Source organism: Cavia porcellus, unplaced genomic scaffold (assembly GCF_034190915.1).
Source record: "Cavia porcellus strain 051 isolate PalLab524CR breed Dunkin Hartley unplaced genomic scaffold, mCavPor4.1 scaffold_13, whole genome shotgun sequence".
NCBI classification, from domain to species: domain Eukaryota; kingdom Metazoa; phylum Chordata; class Mammalia; order Rodentia; family Caviidae; genus Cavia; species Cavia porcellus.
The window spans coordinates 21,237,458-21,263,905 of NW_026947496.1; the positions used below are offsets into that span (position 1 = coordinate 21,237,458).

Genomic DNA, 26,448 nt, shown 5'->3' on the forward strand with positions numbered 1-26,448 from the left:
GGCGCGACGAGGTTTATTATGGCAACAGCTCCAGGCAACTGCCCAGATGCCGAGCGCCTTCGCCGGCGGGAGGTGCGGGTGGCGCGGGGCGCGCAGCGCGCGGAGGGCAGCGCGGCATGGGCTGCGGATCTTCGCAGGGCGCGGAGGACCAGAGACGCTCGCCCGCGCCCAGGAGGGGCTGGGAAGATGAATGCAAGGTAAAACACGATAGCTGTGAAATTCCACAGATAGAAACCTTTCGCGCGGGAAGACTCACCATTCCCGTGCTTGGGGACCGCTGGAGCGGGCTGGAGCAGGGTCAACCAAAGCACAGTTCGCCTCGTGGGTGCGTGCGTCACGGGGTGAGCGAAGTGGGAGCAACTTTACTCTGCCAGTGCCTAGTTGTGTATGTGTGCATAACTCTCCATAGAAACAGCGATCGATGTGAGATCAGTTTTGAGAGCCCTCGGTGTTTAAAGAGCCTGCCAAGTCAGGGCGCATCGCCCACGGCAGAGGCAGAAAGCACCAGAGGAGTTGCGAGTTCTGCATAGCCCTGAGGTGCCGCGATTACCCGGGGAGGTGGGAGTGCGTGGGAACAGACCAGGAGCTTGGGCTCCTGGGAAATCGGCTCTTTGGTACTTAGAGCCCTCCGGAGCCATCTGGCTGCATCTTCTAGCTCCAAGGATGAGGAGGCCTGGAGAGGTGAAAGATGTGTCTCAGGTTGCACTGCTTATTTGAAAGCAGAACTAGGCAGAAAGTCTCATTGGCAAACTCCTCCCACTCTCTCCCAAAGGTGCGTCTGCTGTAAATCTGAAAACAAAGCGTGAATGGGGTTCTTCCGGAGAGGCTCTGGGGGGTTGAGTTGTGATAGAAATACATCCCATATTCCTTGCCGTTTTTTCTTTCTTCAAGACCCCATAGACAGAACGAGGAACACTAAGGACTGACTCTTCCTTAGGCGGAGTGCCCCCAACACAGGGTGACCCTATACTTTACCTTCACAGTCCTACTGGAAGGGAGCAGACATGCGAGTGCACCCTCTAATCCCAGTGCGGGGGAGGGGGGGGCAGAGGCAGGAGGACAGCAAGTTCAAACCTAGCCTGGGCAACTCAGCCAGATTCTATCTCAAAATAAAAAACAAAAAGGGCTGAGGACGTAGCTAATGCAAAGACCCTGGGTTCAACCTTCAGTACTGCTTTAAAAAAAAAAAAATGTGAGAAGGAATATATGGCTCACACATTTCCGCAGACTTTCCTGGCGCAAGTCTGGCGCACTGGGGCGTAGGATCACCTTTCCAGAAGGGCCCCTTGAGAGCCAGTGTGTTAAAGGCTGAGGCTTTGTCTCAGCAGGCACTGTGTACTACATCACCACATGCCAGGCACAGCACTTGCCACATGTGAGGCACATCTGGCAGCCTCTTGGAGTCCATTTAAGAAGTAAGCCCAAGCCTCTTAAAGGGTGAGCCTCTAGACTCAGTGCCCGGTGCTCTGCAGGAGGCCTCCACCCACTTCACCCTGCACCCTGCTCTCCACCCCTAAACTGCCTCTGTCTGCATTCAGACCCTTCCCGTCTCTCAGCCCCACCACTCCTACATCCCATACTGCCACGTGTTTTCCCAAGAGATTCCCTGTGGTGTGCAAAACCCTGTACGGTGTGGTCCTGTCCTTTCTCCAGCCCCTCATGGACTCTTTCAGCTACCAGACCAAATGATTTGCAGTGCTTGGTGCCTCCACATTCCTCACACCCCTGTGTCCCTCCCTGGTCTGCTCCCTATTCCTGGGGTGCCATCCCTGGGCCTGTTCTCTGTTAGCCTGGTGAGCACCTAAGGCACCCTTAGTACCGACATCCAGAGCAATTGCGGTGTCCCTCCCTTGTCCCTCGTGGAGTTTTCTTACAGCACTTTTCCTTCATAGGTCCGTGACCTTCCTGGGAACACTTGGTCATCTTCATTATTACTATTATTGTTTCCCTTGAATATGTAAGAATATTTTTCTCCCTTTTTCCAAAAACAGATTGTCATTTAACAGTATGACCCTGCTATTCTTTCCCACATAAATTTTTTTCTTATCTGTATTTATTTGTTTTATGCATGATTCCATATAAGACTTCAATAGAAAAAACTTTCCACTCTTTGGTGTTTCTTGTCCAGCCACTTATCATTGGTTTGACCTAATGATTATTATTGAAAATGATTTTGTTGTATAAAGAATGCTAAAAACCAGTCCCCCAATGTATATACTAAGTCTCTCTAGAGCAAGGCCCTTCCAAAAGCCTGGGAGGATTCCTTGGTTTCTTTTGGAATGTTCTGGGTAAGACAAAGAATCATCAGCCTTCTAGGGTTTTTTTAAGTCCTGGGGATCAAACTGAGGGTCTGGTACATGCTGGGGGATCTCTTTGCCATTGAGCTGCATCCCCTACCCTCCCACTTCCTTCTTTGGTCTCCTGGATGCTTTCTCCATTTCCAGCCCCAATCTAATCTTCTGCATGCCCTCCAGAGGGATCTCTCTAAAATAAAATGAAGTGTATCAGCCTTGTGCTGAAAAACAGGTCGCCAACCCATAAGGGGAACACAAAACCGGTAGTCAAGAATATGACAATCAAAGTTTAATTTTTGGATTTGTTATTTATTAATCATGTGGCGTGAATCATGTTTTTAACCTCTCTGTGCCTCAGTTTCCTTATCTGTAAAATAAATTTATTGGTGATACTTATTTTATAGAGTTATGTGAGCATTACATTAATTCAGTCGACATAGTGTTCCTACCCCTGCCTGCACAGAATAAGAGCTTACTATCTTACTGCAATGATTATTATTTACTGTTTGTTATAAAGTGAAGTCCTCATCCCTTAGCGTGCCATTCTCAGCTGTTCTTGACCTGACTGCTGCCAACCTCTCCCCCTTTATCTCTCCCCACATTCGTATTCTGCAGACCTGACTGGTTCCTCCCAAGACTCCTTCCCGTTCTGCCTTCATGCTTTACAGCTGCTCTTTTCCCTCCTTTCAGACTTTTTTCTTCCTCTTTTCCAAGGCCACTTGCCAAATTCTACTCATCTTTCAAAAGGTCTCAGGGAAGTTCTTTTCTATCCATTTGAGGACCCCACCCGCCCCTGCCACCATGCTGACAGGGCTGATGCGATGCCTTCTCTTATCAGATTGAAAATCATTTTTATCATATTTATTTGTTTCCAGATTTGCTTTCCACTTTTGAGCTGTCACCTCCTTAAGGACAGCTTTTTGTTTTATTTTTAATGTCTGTGTCTTTAGTGCTCGCTGCATTGCCTTGTGCAGACCAGGCAGCAGTGTATAGTTCTTGAGTGACTAGGTCGCCTCCCCTCACCACCCCCAGCTCCCCAGATTCCTTAGTGCTCTTGTCTCCTAGTAGCATAACTAGACTAATGACAGTCTATAAGGAGGAAATTCAATATTAAAATAACCTGAAAATAGACTCAGAGTCGACTCATGAGTATACCTTTTCTTTCCATGGCCCAAAGCACTTGACTTTGGAAGTCTGATCTGGGAAGGATATGGTTATAATTAATTAAACACTCTATAGCTATCAGAATAGTAATGCTTCCACTGTTTTCATAAATGCATAGAATTTAGAGTTCAGCAGTGTCCTCAAAATGCAATGAACATGTTTGCCGGAATGAAATATTTATGTTTCTTAGCAGCACAACTTTAATATATTCTGAATTAAACTTCTTGAGGATTGTCTACAGACTTACTTTTCACCTTAGTCTAAAGTGGCAAGAAGACACTGCAATAAAACAGTGTATACTAATAAAAGCACAGAAAACTTTCCTGCTTGGAAAAGTGCTCTTCCTTTATATAAATAACTCACTTTTCCTTGCCTATTTTAAACAGGGGAAGCTTCAAATGACCTCCAAAAATTGTTCTGTTTTTCACTAAATCTGATAAGAAAATTTTTGTGTATTGTCTGTACCAAGGCTAAATCTCTTTTTAATGTTTAGCTTTTTTAAACAATCATATCACTGAGTGTTTTTACAGTTGCTATTTTTTCTTCATTTACTAGAAGTAAACTAGAAAAAAATCTAACTTTGAAGAACAAAAATCTCCTTATATGTGTACAGACAAATATATTTATGAACTGCATCTGCTAATAATTTGATTTAAGAGGGTTTCAGCTCTGGGGAGCCTCAACAAATTATACTATCCAAGCCATTTGGCCAATACATTTTCCAAATGCTGTAGAACACATATAGTACCTCTCAACCAAAAATTTCTCAAAAAGTTTGCATACACACACACAAAAACAAGCGAGGAACACCTGTCTATAGTTAAAAGCAATATCTATTTTGGGAATGCTGATGATTTTTATGCATGACTGTTACCTTGGGATTCATTCTGTCTAAAACTGATAAAATGTTATACTTAGAGCACTAAAGTACAAAATAAAATTGATAGCAAATGCAGAAACACGATGGACTTGTACTTCTACAACTTCATCTTAAGAAAAAGGTAAAATCTCTCACCCGATTTCCTCAGTGCCATTCTCATATACTGCAGACAGATTTCTTTTTGGTGTGCAAATGTGTGTATCCATGGAACAGAAACACTGTTGGTCATATCCGAGTGGCATACATTCAATTAAACTGGCAATCTCACTAGTCGTTGAACTATGCCTATTACTAAGTCTAAATTATTATGAAATTGAGCGAAAATTCTCAATATGTGTTGCATGTTGATAAGATAGTTGAACGATTATCTTAGTGTTTCAAAAAAGAAAAGCCTTAGATTTCTGCCCTGTAGGCTGGTCCATGCTACCTGATGCTAAACCGTTGTGTTTTGTCAGCTAATAGCAGACTGTCTCTCAACACAAGTAGGCAGAGCTCCTCGCTGAGATCTGGATTCCAGTGGCCCTATAGCAGGCCCTGCTGAAGTAATTATGAAGTCATTCTTCAAGAGTGTGATGCTTAAGTCCGTTCCAGTCTGTCATCTTGTGGAATGTCTGTGGAAAACCATCCACTGAAAAGTCTCAATTTTGCCTTCAATTCCAGTGAGAGCATTTGTTGTTATTGCTGCTGCTGCTGTTATTAAATCAATTACATTTTTCAGGATCTCCACTTGGAAATGTTAAGTGACAAAATGAGCCCCTATCCAGAACTCACTGCTGCACTGGTCTCCAAAAATGATAAATCTGCAAAACAAAATGAACTTGTGAAAATACTTGTCTTACTGACACCCCAGACTTTTAATAGTTTGAGACTAAGGCAAAGAATGCTTAACATGCATTGCACATTATTTTCAATGTGAATTGTGAGTGCTTCAAAGAAAAACGTCAGATAGACTCTTTTTGCTTTGTTATATGTATACACGTGCGCTTCATATATGGTATGTGATACGAGCTGTGTGGTATGTGAAGACTTTTTCTCTGGATTTGCTTACTCTATAAGGACTGCTTGGGCCGTGATGTTTATGAAGAAAGAGGGAAAAGCATGGCTTTCAAGCTTCCTCCTTGTGCGGACATATTTCAGCCCCATTGAATTTTTGTTTGGTTGGTTGAGCTGTTGGTTCGTTGTCATACTTACCATGTCATCATGAGCCATAGATCTAATTATGCCACAAAGCACTGTGGTTTCCCTGGAGCTATCATTTTATGTGAACACAATGAGGAGCTCTGTAGATCTCCCCGGGAACATAGAGGAATCTCTAATAGAACTACGAGGCCCTGAGCACGACTTGCACGATATCCACTGTGATTTCTGCTTGACCTCCAAAGAACTTCAGATTTGGAAGTTGACTCTCCATTATTCTAGAAAGTAGCCAAATATGTTTATGTTCTTTAGACTGTGTACAATTGTTAGGGCTTCTTGGTCTCTGTCTAATTTTTAGAGTCATAATTTTAAAGACAGAAGGGAACTTTCTTCTTTAAATTGAATCTCTGAGTGGTCCTTTGTCTTTCATGTCACTATCTCAGGACCTCCTTTTTCCCCTTGTCACCAGCAGGGTCCTAGTTCATGCTGGGCAATGTCCATAACCCTCCTCTGTCGAACTGTTCTGTTCTTCATTTTCTTCTTTTTACTCCCATTGTTTGCATTAATCCACAAGTAATCTTTCTTAACAACATACATGATGATTTTATTTTACTTTTGTGGGTAAAGATTCATCAAAGAAACAAAATTCCCATTAAATTTAAAACAATCTATCTCCCTTATTTGTAACAAAAACTTTCCTTACCCCACCTCAGTACCTGCCACCTCTGCCTCAGCCTCCTTTCCCCAACACTGGAATCATTCAAGTTCCTGGTACATAGCACTGTTCCATACACCTGCCTGTGTGCTTGCTCCTTGTCTAGAAAGACCTTTCTGCTTGCCCATGGGATATTTGGATCCTGGGACAGCAATACTGTGTGGCAGAGAGAGGGAGGCTGAAGGGTAATACACAAGGGAGATGCTTATGTTCTCATCTCTTCTGGGGATACCAGGAAGCTTCCTCTGGTGGGTGTGTCTTAGGTGGAGGAAACATTGGTAACAACCAATGAAATGAAAGGCGGGAAACTGAAACCCATGCAGTGAAAGGCAGACCAACCCAGGGAAGAGAAGGACATGATAGAGGGATTTGAATAGATTAATATTTAAAATATACTTATCCTCCAAATAAATGGCAACGCTTTACATTGAATCAAGTCAGAGAAACTCATTATATTTTTGCTCTTCTTCTTTTGCTGTGAAACTGTAAAAAGTTTCGCATGGACCAGTACTTGGATGTCAGTCATTTACTATATCACATGCTAGTTTTATAAGCAATGTAGCTGTGGTCTGAAGAAATAAACACCCTTAAAAATGTAGTGCGGAATTTTAAAAAATGGTGCAGTATTTAGGCAAGACCCTCTGAGAACTCACAGAGTATTTTAGAAAATGTGCATAGCCTTTGAGCCAGCACAGCTGCCTACATCTAAGAATTCTTCTCATGGAACCAGTAGATAGGTTCATATGGAAGTATATGCACAAATATTATTATCTCAGGCATACTTACAATATTGAAAAGTTAAAAATAAATTAGTAATGAGTTAAATAATTGTGATAGGGTTACAAGAGAACTACAGTGAAATTGTTGAGTAAATAATTATTCTTCACCATTAGATAGAATGAGACAGACCTAAATATGATGCAACGGGTAATTGTTTCTGATTGATAGACTGTTAGTGTGGAGAAAAGTGCTCCAAAAAGCAGTATCAATTAATATATGATCTGAGTTATTTTACTTTTAACAATAGGCTAATTGAAATATAATTCATATACCATACAATTTACCCATTTAAAACATACAATTGACAACCTCCACTTCAATCTAATTTTAGAATGTTTGTTCCCTCCAAAAGAAATAAGCAATCCTTATTTTCATCAGTGCATCCCTTCCATTAGACTCACTCAGCCACTAAGTCTATTGCCTGCTTCTATAAATTTGTCTGTTGTGAATATGAATGATCTTTAAAATTAGCTTCTCTCACTTATCATAGTTTTCTGTGTTGCACGTATAGCATTATTTTTTAATTTTCAGATGATATTCCTTTGCATGGCTGTCTTGGTTACTTTTCTCTCCCTAGGGAGACAAAATAGCTGATGCTCAAAATTAGGGAAAGGAGGGTCTATTTAGCTTACACTTTTTTGAAGGGTTCAGCCCATACTTAGCTGGCTCCAAAGGCAAGGTTGTGTGGCACAGGGGCAGCTGTTCATGGTAGCTGCAAGTGGCAAGATTGAAAGGGTAAAAGGGAGAAAAAAAAACACCTTCTTCTTTCTCTTATATTGTATGCCAGCTCTGCCCCTGGGCAGGTACAGCATTCACAATCACCAATCCTAGCACTAGACAATGAACCAATCACAAACACTAGATTCAGCTGCCTCCATGAATGCATGAGGCTTAGGGGGTGCACCTATACACAAACCATAACGATGACTATATCACATTTAATTTTTTTCATCAATTGATATTTCAGTTGTTTTGACTTTTTGAATATTAGGAATTATTATGAACATTTAGGTTCAAGTTTTGAGGTTGACATATAATTTTATCTTGTTTGGTATATACCTGGGACTGAATTTCCAAGTCATATGTTTACTATGGTTAAATTTTGGTAGAAACTCTAAAATTATTTTCCAAAGTAACTGCACCATCTTGTATTCCCACAGCAATGGTTCATGAGGATCCCAGTTTCTCCACATCCTCACCACTTGTTATTGTTTTTGGTTTTTTATTGTAGTTATCTCAGTGCTTCTGAAGCATCTCAATATGATTCTGATTTCTACGTACCTAGTAACTAATGATATTGAACATCTTTCCATAGGTTTCTTGACCAATTGTAATTTATTTTTAAATGTTGTTTTCATGAGCAAATGCATGTAGGTGGCGATAACTCAGATGTTGATAGTGCTTCTATCTAAGGAGTGGTACTTCTTCTTATTGTGTATGTTTGTGTGCCACTTAGAATTCTACCAAAAGAACAGATTCATGAGGATGGATGGATGGGTGGATGGAAAGATGATAGGTTAATTTATTGCAAGGATATAGCTTATGTAATCATGGGGTTGGCTAGGTAAATCCAAACTCCATAATATTGGGCATGTGGTCAGAAAGAGTAGGCTGAAGATGAAGCTGCAGTTCAGACAGAATTTCTTATTCTACAGGAGGACCTCAGGTCTACCCTTGAAGTCTTTCAGTTGATTGGGTGAGAGTCAGTCAAGTGATCAAGGACAATCTCTTACATTTAAAATCAATTGATTTTAGATATCACTCACATATACAAAACACCTTCATGGCAACACTTAGATTTCACTGAATAACTGGCCACTATACTGACCAATTTTCTTCTATATTAATTATTTACATCACAGTTTTCTTCTATATTAATTGTTTAATTACTTTTATAATGAATCAATATTACATTTTTTATTTTAAAGAGAATAAAGCTAAACAAAACAAAGCAGAATGAAGCCAATCAAAACAAAACAATGAAAGCAATACAGGATTGCAAAATAAGACAAGAGAAAATTAACAGTATCTACCATATTGCCTGTTGTTATCCTAATAAAATCAAACAAAATAGAACAGAATAAAAAATCAAAACAAAACAATGAAAATGATACAGGATTTCAAAACAAGATAATAAGAAGTCAACAATGGCTACCATAATATATCTTTTTAGTAGTATTACATTTTTAACCTGTAAAATCAATATAATTTCATTTTTTAAAATACTTTTTATACGATATTACCTTTAATTTTATATTTGATGGCTATGAGTTTGTTTATCTTGGTATCCTCTAGAAATCTCAAGATAGTAGCTTGTATCTAATTGATATCTATTAGACTCATATGAGTTAGTAGAATTATATTAATTTCCTACTTCTACTTTTAAAAATTAACACTAAATCAGTGGCTTAAAACAACACAGCTGTCTTCTGGAAGTCAGTAATCCAAAGTAATCAAATTCAGTGCAGAGATTCAGAGGTGTGAACCCTTTTTTTTCCTTTACCCACTTCAAGAGCTGTGTGCTTTACACTCCTTAGCTCATGGCCCTCCTCCATTTCCAACTCCGCTGCCAAAGCATCTTCAAATCCTTCCCTGTTTACCCCCTCAAACTATCTTTTCTCCTTCTCTAACACTTGGGCACTGGGAGAACACTGACTTTATCGCACCTGCTAGATAAGTTTGCTATACCACATCAAAGCTGCAGGCTTCCAGCCTCCCACAATCACTAGTTACTGAATGCTTGCAGAGCAGACCACAGCATTGTTTTCATTTCCATAGGAAATCTGGATTTTCACCAAGCTGGTCCCTTTTCACAGGATGACGTCAGGGTGAAGCCTGCAAGGGAGGACTGCAGCCCCCAGACCCAAGGGGCACCTCACCAAGACACTGTGGACAGTGCAGAGTGTCTGGAACCGCAAGCCTTGATGGGGAGTTTACCTGGAACCATTCCAGAAAATTCTCCACCTCCTAGTAGCAAAAGTAAAAAAGTATATTCAGGTAAAAACTCCTGTTCTTATTGATCTGTACAAAATATCGTTTTTCCAAAAGTACTATAGAATATATATTTGATGTCCTTTTATTGCTGCTCTGTGGACCAGGAGACACTTTGAATGGCAAAGTTCTTATGTTTAAAACATTAGAATTTAGCTTTAGGTTTTCATTATGTGAATAAATGATGCTAACCGTTGGTAGTCTTACTGACGAAGCAATCAAAAACATGTCTGTTTTTTAAACCAACACTAACATTTCCCAAGTACAGATGGTCCTTGGCTTGCTTATGATTTAGTTAAATCCTGATAAGCATCAGTTAAAAATATGATAAGTCAAAAATGAATTGGCAACATACAATTTATGGAATATCCTACTTCAGCTGAGCTACACAACACACTGTAGAGTGTTGGTCATTTTCCTCCTGATGGTGGAGCTGACTGGGAGATGTCATCACGGCCACTGTTCAGCACCCAACAGAAGACTGGTCCATTTGGGGGGTGGGGAAGGACCCAAATCCTAACCTCAAAGTATAGCTTCTACCAGATGCATATGATTTTCACACATTTTGAAGCCAAAATATTTTAACTCAAACCATCATTAAGTCTAGACCTATCTATATTTCCTTTTTAAAAACTTTATTTTTAATAATATCAGATTCAAGAAGAAAATCAAAAGTGTGAAAAGCAATCCAGTATTTACATTCTTTTGTCCAGATTCCTATAATGTTCACATATTACCACAGCTGCATGATCATAACCTTCATATTTTTTCTGAGAATTAATTTTTGCTGTTGATTTAATGTGATTTTACTTCTAAATAAACCAATGAGTAGTTCTTAAAGGCAAGAATATTCTCTACATAATCTCTGTACATGAATCGAAAACAGAAAATTATCACTGATATAATACTATTAACTCATTTGTAGACCCTATTCAAATATTGTCAATTATATCACAAAAGACATTTATAAAGAAATTTATGATTCAGAGTCTAATCCTGGATCCCATGCTTAATTCATGTCATGTGCCTTTAGTCTCCTTTAATCTGAACCACCCTCACCTTTACATTGTTTTTTAAGACCTTGGTATGCTTGAAGAGTACAGACCATCTATTTTGTAGAATGTTCCTGAATTTCAGTTTGTCTGAAATTTTATGATTGATTCAGGTCATATATTTTTGGCAATAGCATGAAATATGATATTGTGCTTTTTGGTACATACATTTGAAAGTACAGGATATGTACCTTTGACTCTTTTTTTGCTTCATAAAAGTCCTTTTTAAAATTTTTAGTGTAGTAAAATTTATCAGCCTTTTAACACATTTGGATTGTGAGAAAATGAAAAAATTCTCCCTATAACAAAGTTATAATAATCTCATCCATATTTTCTAGTATAATTCCACTTTTTACATTTATACAGAATTTTCTAGTAACATAAGAAAATGCTAAGATAAGCATAAGAAACAAAATCATGTACATAGTATAACGCCAAATTTTGAAATAAATTTAAATTAAAAATTTTAAAATAAAAATGTATATTTAATAATGACAGTCTCTGGGAAGTGAGCACATATAGACATCTTAATATTACTTTTTATTTTTTTCTATGTTTTCTAAATGTATTGTGGGAATCACGTATTACTTTTTATAATAAAATAGAAGCAAGATGTTATTCTGAAACATTCCCCTATATTCTCCAGTGCCCAATGAAAATGAACTCAAATGATTGTGATATTTCAGGAATCTCCGTGTGGATTAGCTATTTTTACTATCACACCGGATACTTCAGTGGACTTAGGAAATAATGGATCAGAGCAGTTACAATAATTTTATGATGTTAGTGGCAGGTGTCAAACATGAAATCTCTTTTAGGAATAGACTAGGAGAGAGATCCTGGGCTGAGGGCTATAGCCATTAACGTGGCATGTTTGATGAGAACATGAATGTTGAACTCAGTCCTAGCTAACACACTTGCATTTCAAGTCCCATTGAACAAGTTAAATTATCTTCACCAGTGTTGATAAAATCAAGATAATAATGTCTCTGACAGAGTTACGTTTGAATTAGATGTGATACAGTATATAAAGTTCTTGATCTAGGATAGGTACCTTAAGTGCTCAATAAGTAGTAATAGTTAGTACTTTGATCCTTCCAGAAAGCATCAATGATTTAACAAATCATGCCAATTCCTTAAATCAGATTCTTCTCCAACTATGTGTTGAATTTTTCTCCACTGTTTCAAGTTTCTAGTTCACCTGCCTGGAAGATATAGTTTGCTGCTTGGTACCAAAGTCTGCACAGAGCACTTGAAAATGAGAATTAGTTCTACTTCAAAGACTTATGTGGGCAGAAGAGCAGATCCTGAAAAGATATGAGATGGCAGGAAATTTGTTGGAGTTATTTGCTGTGTTTAGTTACAGAAAACTTTTGCAACAGGTAGATTAATATTCTGAAGTGAGACACATCTATGAGTGTGTTATCTACCTTCTTAGGACAAATAGCTGGAGGTTATCTTTGTTACCTTTGAGGTTAGACTTTTTCATTAAAAGAATCCTCCCACTAAGTGCATTTGGGCTTGGTGACTATCACAACTTCCTGATGATGACAAAATAGAAGACAGCTCATTTCTAAGGACTCCACATTGCATCAATTTGATCAGGAGAAACAAAGCTTTCTCCAGACCAAAAGGCCAACACCCTTTATGTTATAATGTGATAAATGTGACTGCTTATTTGATAACTTATATAACTGGGTGATTTGTAATGAAGAGTTCTCTCATGACTACAGTTTATAAAGTTATTAATGTTTCAGTGCTCATTTCTAATGTCAGTAAACTGATAAACACTCTAGCTCTGATTCTGATTTAGCTCAAAGACGTTTCAAAAATGCATACTTCTACTTCTGTAGATTTAGCAGATGGTGTGATTGTACACTCAGAGTTTGCAAAACTAGATGTCTCTTGGCAACATCGTGCTGTTTATCCTTTGTATACAAAGCACAGAAACCAAACGGCAACTCATTGGAGTCATAAGAATGCCTGAGTCTTAGCCATAGGTTAGTTTCATAATTAGCAAACTCACGTCATCGTCCCCAAGTGTGTAAGTGTTGTTACAACAAAAAGTAGTACATAGCAATAAGTGGGAGATTTTGTTACCTTAATATGAGATCTGCTAAATACAAAACATATTGTGTTGATATGCTTCCTCCATAACTGTAAGAATTTGAACTTGTTACTAAGTTTTATAACAGAAACAAACACTAAGATTAAGGCTAATATTTAAGTGAGTAGCATTATTTTTAAAGCATGTGATTTATAGAAATCTTTGCTCTTACATTTCTTTTTCTTCTTTCTTTTTCTTTGGAAGACTCAGTGACCAATGGATTAATCAATAAACTGCAATCCCTAGAGAACAGAGAGCGACAGAAGTCATCAGACATCCTGGAGGAACTCATTGTTCAAGGGATAATACAAAGCCACAACAAAGTACTTAGAAATGGGGAATCGTATGATGTTATGGCAAGTAATTTTGTGATAAACATTTGCTTATGATGAAAATTAACAATAGAATATGATTGATCATAAGTTATTATTCTCAGCATATGGGACTTACAGTACTGATGACAGTATTTATCTAAGCGTTTTTCCTCCCATAAATTCCTTCGCACCTGGCATACCATCATTCTCTATGAATTCAAGTATTGCTCAATCACAAATGATGAATGAACCCAATAAATCATATTTTATCTTGTACTAAATTTGAGATTTAGCAAGCTCCACTGAATAAAATATACTCTCATTCTTTCAGCATTTTTTATTATTCATTAACTTTTGGAATATAAAACTCAATTTTTATTTATCCAATAAGAAAATAGGTCTCAATGCCAGAGCTACAACAGATGTGCTTATATATTTACGCACATACACACACACACACACACACAACACACACTAGACTCAAGCATGAGGAGGCAAATACAGTTGGGCTGTTGCTATTGATTCATCTTGATCAATCTGTCATTGTTTTTCCATAGTATAATATTTTTCATTCTGATTTTAACTTGTTTTACCAAAGTCTAGGGATCTGAATTTTTAAAATGAGTTTCATACTAAGTTGTAAAGATGACAGCATGCTTTATTGCTTGCTTTTAAGTCCATGCTCCAAGGTACCACCAGCTCTTAGAGCACATCCAGAAGAAAGCAGGTGAAATGAAAAAGTAACAGTGGAAAAGGAGCCTTGGGGAAAAGAAACAGAAGTGGGGGAGGTAGTGTGTTTTAGGGGAACCAGTCAATTAAGAAATACAAATATTCACTATTTCTTTAAAAAAAATAGTAGAGGATGTCTTTGGGGATAAAAGATTGTTAAACCTTAAGAATATTATCAGGCTGCCAATAATGAGAAGAGGTGGAGAAAGAAAAAGATAAAAATAGATCAGATAATGCGAAGGTCAGTGCCATCACCATAATGACCCTTTACATTTATGCAACACTTTCATGAGCCAAGATACATTAGAGTACCTGCTCATATTTGAAAATACTAGAAGCATGAGTCTTTAAGATGAAGGGAGAGAGGAATTTTTTTCAACTGTGAGTCTCTGGGGAACAGAAGAAAAGTAGAAGTGCCCAAAAGCAGGAGAGCAGACCAAGTGAAGGAGGTGGGCCACCAGACATCTAATGACAGCAAGACTTCCTCACCGGAGACACTATGGATGCCCTGATGCTGTGGGGAGACCATTAAAATGTATCTCAGAGATCCGGTTACCAAAGATGGATGGCTTCTGATTTACTCCTTGCAAAGGAGTCCATAGACTAATTAACATAAACTACATTGTACGACAATTATATCTATTAATGATAACTATGGGTTCCACTTTAGACATTGCATTCCATGAACTACAGATGAAGACTTTTTGCACTATATAGAAGTAAAATGGTTATTAGCAGCATGGTTGAGATATTCTCAAGAGCACTTAAATGTCAGGTTTCAAGAATATTACAATTCCTTCCCCCTGTGCCTTGGCTTTAGTATTAAGCCAAATGTCCCAACATCTTGGGACAGATTTGCAACAGACCTGAGCAGCAACATACAGTTTTTTTATTTATTGCCTGATGTTGTGGCCCTTGACCTAACTATACATTAGTGTCACTTGGGGAACTTTCAAAAACCCAGTGTCCAGATTCTACTTCGGCCTTGTGCCTGGTTATGGCATTGGCTTTTATTTATTTGTTTGTTTTTGGTACCAGGAATTAAACTCAGGCCCTCGCACTTGCCAGGCAGGCGCTGTGCCACAAAGCTGTATTCTCAGGCCTGGGGTTGACTTTTATGTTTTACAGAGTCCCTCAAGTATTTTCAAGGGGTAGCCTGGAAATTTCAACAAACCTATGCACAGAATTCTCAAACTCATTATCAATCAATCTGAGACGGGTTAATCCTTTTGAATCATCATCCATTCCTCACTGACTGTGAACAAGAATTCTAAAATAGTCTTGAAAATGTAAGCATTTCAAGAACAGAGCTTCAGATGACACGTCATTCTTCATTTGGGAAGTGCAGAAGAAATATAATTGCTCAGTGTCATAGATAAGACCTTTTTATTCAGCTGTGCTTAAGAACAAAACTGTTCTTAAGCCATGAAACCATGGCTTTTATTTAAGATATACATGATGAGGCCAATGTAAAAAGACAAGAATAAATATTGAAGGACTAAGGGAGAACTTAATAAGGTATAGAAATATTAGGTATATTAGACGGTTAATGCTAAGAAGTATCTAGTAAGTCTTATAGAAAAAACAGATAAAACTGATAGAAAAACAAAAAGCAAAGAATCAAGTAAACCAGAGGATGATGTTTTAAAAAGAATACCAATGCCAGCAGTTACTGCAGTGTGATGAGTCCCATTCAATATAAACATTATTTTTTATTTGTTCTAAGGAAAAAATACTTTAAATATAATATCATGGGAGTAAAGAATAAAGGTGAGAATATTTTTGGAAAAAGACTCTGTATGTGAACCCAACAGTGGACTTAAATACAAGAGAGCACTGGACATAGATCTGTCCCTGTCTCAGCCAGGTAATTCTCTCCCATTGGGTTTTCATTTAGACGGGAATAGTATGAAGGATACGGAAAAGTGAAGGTCTTCCATTTCTTTCCTGAACGAGAACCAACCCAGTGGAGAATCTCTTCCTAGTGGTCCAGGGGCTCATCTGTGTCCAAAACAGGGCTCCTTTCATCTTTTTTTTTTCTTGATTTCTTTCATTCACTTGCTGAGGAATACTGCAACAGTTACATAGTGCTCTCTGAGTCTGGATCGTCAATTTTTAAATATTTTTATACTGATAGGTTTTCTACTTATTTTAGAATTAAAATTATATGTCAGAAATATAGTATCAGAAAGCTAAATATCAGATCATTTAATGACCCTTTCAGTGTATTATAGAAACATTCTAATGAGATTTAAACTGGCTATCTTATAAATATGTAGTAGTATTATGTACACACGTTCATATGTTTATTGGGTGGCATAGACTTCTTTAGAGAGATGTGAGAGACTCATTTATCCATATGGGTATTATTAAGCTTAGGAATCTTTTATCTGTCTATACATTTTAGCACATTCTAGGTCTCTCTGTGAGATGCACTGAATTTTCTAAAGTCCTTCTGTGTCTGGTCAAAGTTTATTTTGCACTTGATAACCTTTAGTATAAGTTTGTTTGTGTTGTGTAAGAGTCACATTATTTGTTGAATCTCATGGGAAATTTTTAAGGAGGAGGAAGTTGAATGAGTTAGGACTAAATAATGCCAATTAATGCAGGAGTGATTATCTACCTATCTCTGGCAGGTCTCTGGATGATCAGACCCTTTGCAGTCTACATACAAAAGTCTCTTAGAGAACAAAAGCAGGGTAGGTTCATCCATAGGTTAATAGCTAACCAGGAAATCTCTGAATAATGCACTGTGGATGTAAGACATAGTTTATAGAAATTAGATTGGCTAATATGTATAAATTATGACTAGAAACAAGTCATAAATCTCATTGCAGTGTCTTGGGATTGGTAGTTCTCTGATAGTTTTCTTAAAGAAAAATAATTGTACAGGTAACTTCTCTTGGCTTTAAGGCGGTTGTTGTTTACACTAGTGGCATCTCTGTGTGTAACATAATCATTATTACCATTTTTAAGTACCAGTATTTGACAAATCATGACTTCATAGAACACAGCTGTAAAGAATACAGATAAGTTTATAGGTCTTTCAAATTTTTTTACAAACTGTCAAACTCAGGAAAGGGCAAGAGCTGTACAGGCAGGATTGATTTTTCAAAAGGAGGAAGAACATGGTTTCACAGGCATCACTTTAAGATGAAACTACAGGAAAAGTCTACCTAACCCGAAAATTCAAACTTCTCTGAGAACTATTGAGTGGTCTCATAATTAGTCAAAGTTCAGACTTCAGTCTAAAGTCTAACCCAGGATTTTTCTATTTGATCTTGGATTACTGTTTAATTTTCTTTTAACCCTCTATGAGTGAGCAGGCCCAGGAAAGATTTTCCTACTAATTTCACAGTAGCTTTAATTAAGCCACCATAACAAGTATGTTCCTCTCTGTCCGGCAAATGACTTTTTCTGGCCAGAAGTTTAAAAGTCAAATGTCATAAAAATAATATAAATGAGGGAGATAAGGTACTTGCTTTAATGTACATCCCAATTTCTATGTAGTAGAAATTTCACACCCCATAAAACTGCCTAAAGACTGTAACAGAGCCAAACATCAGAAAACATTCTCCTTTTAAGACTTTCTGAGGCTCAGATTTTTAAAGCTACAAGGAAATTTGGAAGTCTCCTGTTCTCCCACTATGGCACAGGCAAGAAAACTGAATCCTAAAAAGAAGAGGTATCTGTTAGCCACAGAGCCTGCTGGAATACCAGCGACCACTTCCGGTTCCGGTTCCCTTCCAGGTGCCTTTCCGGGTCACTTTCCCTAACATCGCCATAGTTCTGCATCCTGGTTATGATTTTGTAGGCTGGCATTGAAAAAGCCACTGATTTCATCCACAAAAATGTAGTTACCATAACTGAGTATTAGACACTTCCTCCTCCCTTAAAAAAAAAAAACATATAGGTATTATTAAGTCTGTTTTTAAAAAGGTAGCCAAGGCTTACAGAATTTATCAACTCATGGGTATTTGCACACTTCCTAACCATGTAAGGATTCAAACCCTGCTTTGTCTGAGTCCCAGTAATTTTTCCTGTTCTGTCATAAACTGTCTTTCTTTTTCTGTTTGATTTATTTTCCCAGTATCGACCTTATAGACTGAAGAAAGAGTATTTTGGAAATTAAAATGAATATTAATAGTTCCTTTATCTATAAAAAAGATATTGTCAGAGGAATTATCTAGAACAGAAGTCAGTTCATTTTGTAATACAGACTTGTGTTTATTAAAATGTTTCCCTAGTCATAATAAATTTATATATGCCAACAAGAAGGAAGCCAATATTAAATAAAATAAAGGAAGTAAAATGCAGAACCATGTCATATTATCCCTTCTAGCTTATATTTAACATTACAGTTGTTCAAATATATGGAGAGATTATCTAGAAAAATACACAACAAACTAAAAGGTTCAAGCTGAGGAGTAAAATAGACAGCCAAGTTGTTAAACAGAATTAAGAGATTATTTATGTGTCATTTTATTTTTCAAAATAAATATACATTTCAAAAACTAATTTTTAAAAATATGTAAATTAAATCTTTCCTCATAAAGCCTTTATAAAATTTAACTTTCTGTGAATAGAAATTACAATTAGAAAGTCATTGTGATATCTGTGAACTGTTGAAAGGATAGTCAGTCCTATGAAATGGCATTTTTTCTACTGTCATGAAAACATCTGTAAACTGTCAATAGCAAAGCCCAGCAAAGAGTTATTGCTTGATAATGATCTCTCTCAACATCAAGATCAAAAGTAGAAAAAAACCAATCTTTGTAATTGAAAGTCATTTGTAGCTTGTGAAATATTATATCAATGTTGTTACTGAATATTATAAATCAATTAAGGTAAAAATTTGAACCTATTTTGTTATTTGAATTACAAAATTATCACCCATTCTCCACTTTTCCATCTTGCATTCATTCTGAAGATTCATTTTCTTCTTATGAGTCCTCTGCCATGTAGAGTTGGAACATCAGACGTTTTTAACACTTTTTATGTGGTTGCCTGATAAATTTATTTCATTTATTTTGTCTTTGGGAATTAATTTTGTTGTTACCAGCTTTCTAGTTGCTGTAGTTATTTTAATCTGCTACTAGAAAGCTTAGACTTTTAGGATTTACACCTTATACTGCACTTACTCTGCTTCTCCTGGCTTTCTCTTCCACCAGTGGAGATAGTTGTTGCTCTGTTTTAAAAGACGTCTTCTTCCAGGTGGACACATCTGAGGAGCCGCTGAGAAAGCCACCAGCGAGACTGAAGAAACTCAAGATCAGAAAGAACACAAAGGACTTCACAGTGAAGGCCACAGAACACAAGATGCCGGCTGCAGAGGGGCGCCTAGAGGTACGTGAGCTCGAGTCAGAGCTTTCCTCTTCTGCTGTAAGACAAATTCATCAGGTTGATGCTCTGTGGGTTTATTATGCTGTATGCTTAGTGTTTGATCTTTTAAATACCTTTTTGTCATGAAGGAATAAAGCAATATCTTAAAGTTGATTGGAAATTAGTTGCAGCCATAGAGCTAAAAGAAATAATATCGGGCTGGCTTTAGCCCAGCGGTTCCTCCCAGTCCGGCTTCCCAACCGCCCGGGCCGATTGGTCCGGTGGTTCGAGACCCGCGGGCGCTCTCCAGTCCTTTAAAAGAAAAAAATCCAGTTCTTGACATGAAGTATGATATTTTCTTGAATGCAAAAAGAAAACTTCAGCTGGAACTGGGGTAGGAGCAGAGCAGGGTGTGGTGAAGCAGATCCCAGGAGAGGAGGAGCCCCTGCCTTGCTGCCCAGGAGCAGCCATCACAGCTCCAGCCCTTAGCGGGCAGCAAGCACTGGACTACGAACCCCTTGAAGGTGGCCCTCGTCTGTCTTCTTTAATAGGGGCTCCTCGACAGGTGTTTGTTACCTGATTGAATAATAAAATCGAAAAGTCAAAGAAGCTCACAACAAGCAATACTAATGAGAACTTACAGTTCCTTGGTCTTTTTTCCCCATTCTATAATATTGCTTTTCAGAATACAGAAGAAGAAATAAGAAAAAGGCTACGGAGTGAACGATTTTTGCCCCCAACCAGTCACTCAGACTCCACTGAACAGGGCACAGCTGAGGTCCCACTTGCCGAAGGACCTCAGACCGTGAGACCTGCCGTGTCCGCACTGTCCGACCTGCAGGCAGCCGAGCCCCTGAAGAGGAAGAAGAGCAGAAGTGAGGCGACCCTGACTGACAGAAGCTACCATTACGAAAGTTTTGAGGCTGTGGAGTCAGACATGTTCTACAATCAAGAAGATGACATATTCTAATAAGCCAATTTCTGTGAATTTCATAAAAAGACATTCGTTCTTCCCAACTGTCACACCATAGTGGATCTCATGTTCTTTGCCAGTGTGACCTCACCCATTGGGATTTCTGGTGTGGGTTAGGAATGATAAAATGAACAGCATAGGCTGAATACTAATTAAGTGAATAAAGCAATCACAGAAACAAGAAAGAAAAGAAGGATGCATTTGACCAGCTTACATATTATAAGGTGGGTATTCTCCCTCCGAGTGGCTTCAGACATTCCTACACACGTCTAATTGACAAGTCGCTTCCAGCTTACATGAAAATGTTTGTGCCAAGTGAATTCCTCTTTGTCCTTCCTCACCCTTATCTCTGTCCACTAATGGTCATTCATGACACACTGCATGGATTTGCACTGTTGATTCTTGTGCTATATATTTAGCTTTGTTTGCTATCAAGGAATAAAGCAATGTCTTAGAGTTGATCAAAACCACAGTTTCATCCCTAAACTTAAGTAAGCAATATCCAGTTCTCAGAATTATAAAGTATGGAGCTTGCTTTGTATTGAAAATGAACTGGAAGCAGAGCGTGTGAGGGGCCGAGGGCGCACCCTGATGCCAGGTCTTCTTTCTGCATCAGTGATCTGACCTGAGCAGTTTGTTGCTCTCATTATAGAAATTCTACCTTACTTTCCCCCACCCTGTACCACACACATTCAGTCAATGACTGGGTCTTAAGAGTCTACGATCCGAGGTTCTCTTGCATCCTTTTTTTGTACTTGTCGCCTGTTGCTATCTAGTTTAGATCACCTCATCCATCAACATACAATTAAATTACAACAATTCTCTCAATTCTGTATGATTGTGATGTGTATAAGGCCCCTTATTGACCATCCTTATTATCAAGATAGAATCCAGGCTCCTTCTTGAAGATAAAGATCTCAGATTTTACAATTCACCCAACATGGCTGCCTTCTAGTTCCTCAAACTCAGCACACTCTGTAATCTCTGGTCTTTGCACATGCCCTTCCTTCTTTCCTCTTTGGCCTTTTCGCTATTTAACCTATGGCTTCTCATTTTTTAATGCCTCTGCTCAGACATCACTTCCTCCAGCTGCCCAGTCCAGGCCTCTCCTAGTCTCCTCTGTCACCCCGGATTATTCACCTTTGTACTCATCACCCTGTGTGGGAAGTGCCTGATACATTGTCATCTTCACTCCTAGATATTTTCAGTTCCTATGTGGCAAAAGGGTGCACCTATTATGGTTGTAGTTGGAGAGCTGCTTTAGTACCTCGGAGAACTGCTTTAGTGATTCATCGGTATGTGTATACAACCTCCAGAACCAGGAGGCTTTTCTTCCCTGGGATCCAGAAGCTGGGTCAATCTTGAAGTACCACTCACAGGTCTTGTTTGCATCATCCTTCTGGGATTCAGGAAAATGGCATCTTGCATTCCTCTGTTTCCTCTAGAACTTTGGACTTCTGGGCCAATAGGTGTGAAGGGAATGGGGGAGACAGTCTTTGCAGAAGTAAAACGTTTGAGGCAGAGTCTACGTCTCAGAATGTGACCTCAGAAAGGCTCTCTGTGTCTGTCTTCTTCCATGCTAACTTGGGGTAGTCGCCATCACAGAGTTGCAGCAAATAAAATCATACATCTGAAAGTACTTGTGTAAACTAGAATACACCACAAGATATATAGGACAGTAGCTAAACAAAATCCCATGTGAACAATATGGCATCTTCCATCATTCCTGGAATATTTCTAAGAAGCTGTTCCCACAGTGCCAGGTGCCAATCTTATGAACTATAAGAGAAGCTAAAACCATTATACAAAAGAACTTAGAAGATTTGAGTATCATTCATATATCTGTGAATAATAATATCTTAATTACTGCAAATGATATTTAATATAAATGCACAGTATTTGTAAACTAAATATTAATTTCATAAATATTGGAATACTTTCTCTTACATTTTCATGGAGGACTGAGTTAAAATATATATTCTCTGTACCTATGAGTCTTCAAGGATTCTACTAATTTGATTCAAATGTTTAAAAAATGGTAACTGTACCAAACATGTAAAGACTTTTTCTTGTTATTATTTGCCATAGAGTATTATAGTAATGAGTTAAATAGGTCTTATAAGTAATCTAGGATGGTTTAAAGGGTATGGGAGAACATGTACAGATTGTATGCAAATTCTACACTATTTTACATAAAGGACTTGAACATCCTCAGAGCTCAGCCCCATGGAATCCTTGGAGCCAACCCCCCTGCAGTGTAAAAGGTTGATTGAAGTGTGTAAAGGTGAATGTTGCCATTGATGCTCCACTTTGAAAACCCCTCTACATACCCAGAGTTAAATATGCAAAAAGTAACATATCAAAAATGATCATCTTTGTATCTTTCTAGTGATACCTTCCCCATTGGCAGGATGGGATGAGAGATTATTAGCACACAGAACACCTGTATCACAGCTCTGAGAGCATCACTCACAAAAGCCAGCTCAGGGTTTAAGGATGAGGAAGCAGAGACTCAGACTGTAAGCGACTTCCCGCAGTCACAGGGCCACTGCCACTGCCCAAGAAGTTCATGCCTGACAAGCACTCTGCCTGCAAAGCGCAAACAACCGCATTCCTACCAGGCTTCTTTTTTAAAACCTTAAACATAGATTTTTTCCTAAGATCTTTTTTCTTCTTCCCTTCTTTCCTTCCTTCATTTTTTCCTTCTTCTTTTCTTCCTTCCTTCCTGTTTATTTTTTCTTTCACTGTTTTTAAAGGATGATTTAAATTGAAAAATAAAAAGGAAAATTGAGCTTTCTAAGACATAGTCTATGAGGTCAGGTTCATTTTATCTATTGAAGTAAATATTTGCTTTTCTCATTCTTAAAACAGAGTTTTGGACAGCCACCAGAATATTTCACCTACAATCTCAACCCTCAGGAAGTTATGAACCAAGCAACATAAGATTAAGTAAATGTCTCTGACATCCTCTTAATTGGTGGCAATTAATTGGTGGCAATTTCTCCCTTTGAAAGATGCCTTTGTGATACTTAATAGAGTGTAATTTGATATTAGTCATCCTCTGATTTTAGTTGGAAGGAGGAAATTTATGGCCAACTCATATTTAAGGTAATATATTTAAAGTAATATTTAGGATTCATATTTTACATATTTCACATATATTTAAAATAATATATAAAACATTCAGCTTGGTTAAAACTAATTTTATAATCACTGTGACAAAAATAGGAATGTTGCTATAGTGACCACCAGTGAGTCACAATGGTGCCTGTTTCTGTGTCTGTTATTTCATTACCATCATTAGTATTTGAGGAATGATCATACAGTAAATACGGCATCCTACAGATGCATAATGCTAAATTGTGTCAGCATATAGATCACTTTTGTGTATACTCAACACGTTCTTGCAGGGAGAATGACACTGTGTCCTAGACAGGCAAATAGAGAACATATTTTAAAATAAACTATGGGAGATGACAGCTATATTCTCTCTGTGTCACTTACTAAAACTAATAGCCACTCTTTGGTTTTTTAATCTTATGAGTAATAACAGAAAATACTGAAAAACATAAGAAGCAAAAAACATCAGAAATCTGGTACTTTCACTTCCTGTAAGATAACTACTGGTGAAATTATGTTGAATATACTTCTACTTTTTCCTTAAAAATGGTCTCATCTTACTTGAATTGCTTTGTGTTTGGCATTTTTTGCTCAACAATATCCATGTCGTTAAATCTATAGTGTCAGTCTTAATAAGCCACCTCACTGATACAACAATATCACAACATCATCCATTCCCCTGTTGTATTTCCAGGGGTGTCCATAGTTAAAGACAGCCCCATGTTTTCAGTTTTGAACCTAGTGATAAATAAAATACAGTGAATGTTCTCTCTGCAAAGCAGAGCAGTCTAAGCACCTGGGAGAATAAAAGTTGTCTTGCTTTGCCTGGCATCTACCCTGCCTTTTTACTCTGTTATTGCTCTCTGTGAAACTCTGTAAGTGCTTTCTTACCACTCTGGGAGGCTGAGGCAGGAAGATTCCAAGTTCAAGCAATTTACTAAGCTCTTGTCTCAAAATAAAAAATAAAAACAGACTATAGATACAGTGCAGGGTGAAGACCTTGGGTTCAGTTCCCAGCCTGGAAAAAAAATGCAGCCAATTTTGTGAATACACTACAGATAATACTCTATTCAGAAAGTTGAATTCATCTCATGATGATTTTTATTCAGTGCACTGAGTTCTCAAGTATGCTTCAAAAACACACAGGATAAAGAATGGAAAATGTGGGGATAGTGGTATGTGCCTGTAACTCCAGCTCCTCAGAAGATAAAACGATAGGACAGAAAGATTTCAAATTTAAAAATCTGACCAATTTAGTGAGACCCTTTTTCAAAACAAAACAAAATAAGGACTAGGATGTAGCTTGGTGGTAGAGTATTTGCTTGGCATACTTGGGGCACTGGGTGCAATCTCTGGTACTGTTATTCCCCCCAAAATGTCACATCTATTATCCTTATGTCTGAGTTCACTTTTCTTTTTTCTTTTCTTTTCTATTTGGAACTGAGGATCTAACTCACTCACAACCTCACACTCGCCAAGTGGGCCCTTAAGCCACTGCGCTAAACCCCAGCCCTGAGTTTACATTTCATTGATCAGGAATAAAGATTAGCCAACTTTTGGCAAGTGTTATTGGCAGAGAAAGGTTCATAATTAAGGCTCTGAAATTTTTCTCATCATTCGGAAATAAAAATATACTCAGAAAAAAAATCAAGTGGTTTGCTATTTTAAGCACAAATTACAATCATTCCGAACATTGATTTAAAAGCAGTAATTCAATTGCTAGTAATCTCTAGTAAACAATGCATAAATTTTCTTTCTTTCTGTGTTAACACAATTCCATTCCTAAACCAAACATGATATAATCACCCCTTGATATACAGGAAGGATTGGTTCTTGGATGTCCTGCAAATACCAAAATCCAAGGAGGCTCAAGCTATTTACATACAGTGATGAGGTATTTTTACACACAGCTGAAGCATCCTCCCAGAGATTTTAAGTCACTTCTAGATTGCTTTGAATACCTAACATAATGGGAAAGTAGACAGCTGTCATATTGTATCCTGCAAGGAACAATGACCAAAAAAAAAAATCCCCCAAACAAAGTCTATATATAATCTTCTGTCCAGATGCAATCTTTTTTTTCCCAAATATGCTCAAATCATAGTGGTCACCAGAAAGACCAAACCATCCTGAGAAGCTTGGTTAAATGCAGAACCCATGAATACAGAGGGTTGACTGTATGGCATGGGAAAATGTATATGACAGCAATCTGTGTTTTGTCCCATTTGATTTTTAAAAAAGCAGTGTTTACTTGTTAATTGAGAGCAAGAATAAGAATGTTATCACTAATTGATTTCCATTGCCTACTTGCCAGATTGGTCTATGCCATTGTTTCCCAGTGTTGTCCCCACCAGCACTCTCAGAATCACCTGAGCACTTGTTATAAATGCAGATTCTGAAGGCTCCAGCCCAAGTCTTCCACATCAGATAATGGGGTACAGCGATTTGGATTTTATCAAGTCCTCTGGGAAATTTGGCCACACACTGGAGTTTGCTCTCTGCTTTACATTCAGTCTGCAAACATACTGAGTGATGCCCATAATAAACTGCAGTTCCTGATTAGAAGGCAACTTTCCCCAGGCCCAAAGATCCCTGTCTCTAAGGGTCTAGTTGAATATTTACCAAGAGTTACTTAAAATGTTTCTCCAAAGACCTGTTAGTATTATTTGCAGAGATTCTTATATTTAATTTTGAATAGCTCTTCTTCCCCCAGAGGGAAAAAAATAGATGAGTTTGAAAAAAACAAAAAACAAAAAAACCTTAAAGATTGCTGCACTCACATCATTTTATAGATGTCCAAATCTCACCTCTAATTTAAGAGAACTAAAACCGCAATTGTAGATGATGTATTATGGATGAGGATTGTCTAA

At 38.0% G+C, this 26,448-nt stretch overlaps 1 protein-coding gene and 1 long non-coding RNA gene across 2 annotated transcripts; one reads left to right on the forward strand and one right to left on the reverse strand.

The window, feature by feature from the left end:
• On the forward strand, nt 1-25,695 carry Stmnd1 (stathmin domain containing 1). Its single transcript, XM_003468753.4, has 5 exons — nt 1-197; nt 9,787-9,967; nt 13,325-13,476; nt 19,378-19,509; nt 20,171-25,695. Exons 1-5 carry the CDS (start codon nt 117-119, stop codon nt 20,453-20,455), a joined length of 831 nt encoding a protein of 276 aa, XP_003468801.1. The 5' UTR covers nt 1-116; the 3' UTR covers nt 20,456-25,695.
• Nucleotides 2,575-20,175, reverse strand: LOC134478508 (uncharacterized). Its single transcript, XR_010051159.1, has 4 exons — nt 19,620-20,175; nt 19,305-19,543; nt 13,293-13,362; nt 2,575-5,138 (listed from the first exon to the last, which is right to left on the reverse strand). It is a non-coding gene; the product is annotated as an uncharacterized LOC134478508 (long non-coding RNA).
• Nucleotides 25,696-26,448: the final 753 nt, after the last annotated feature.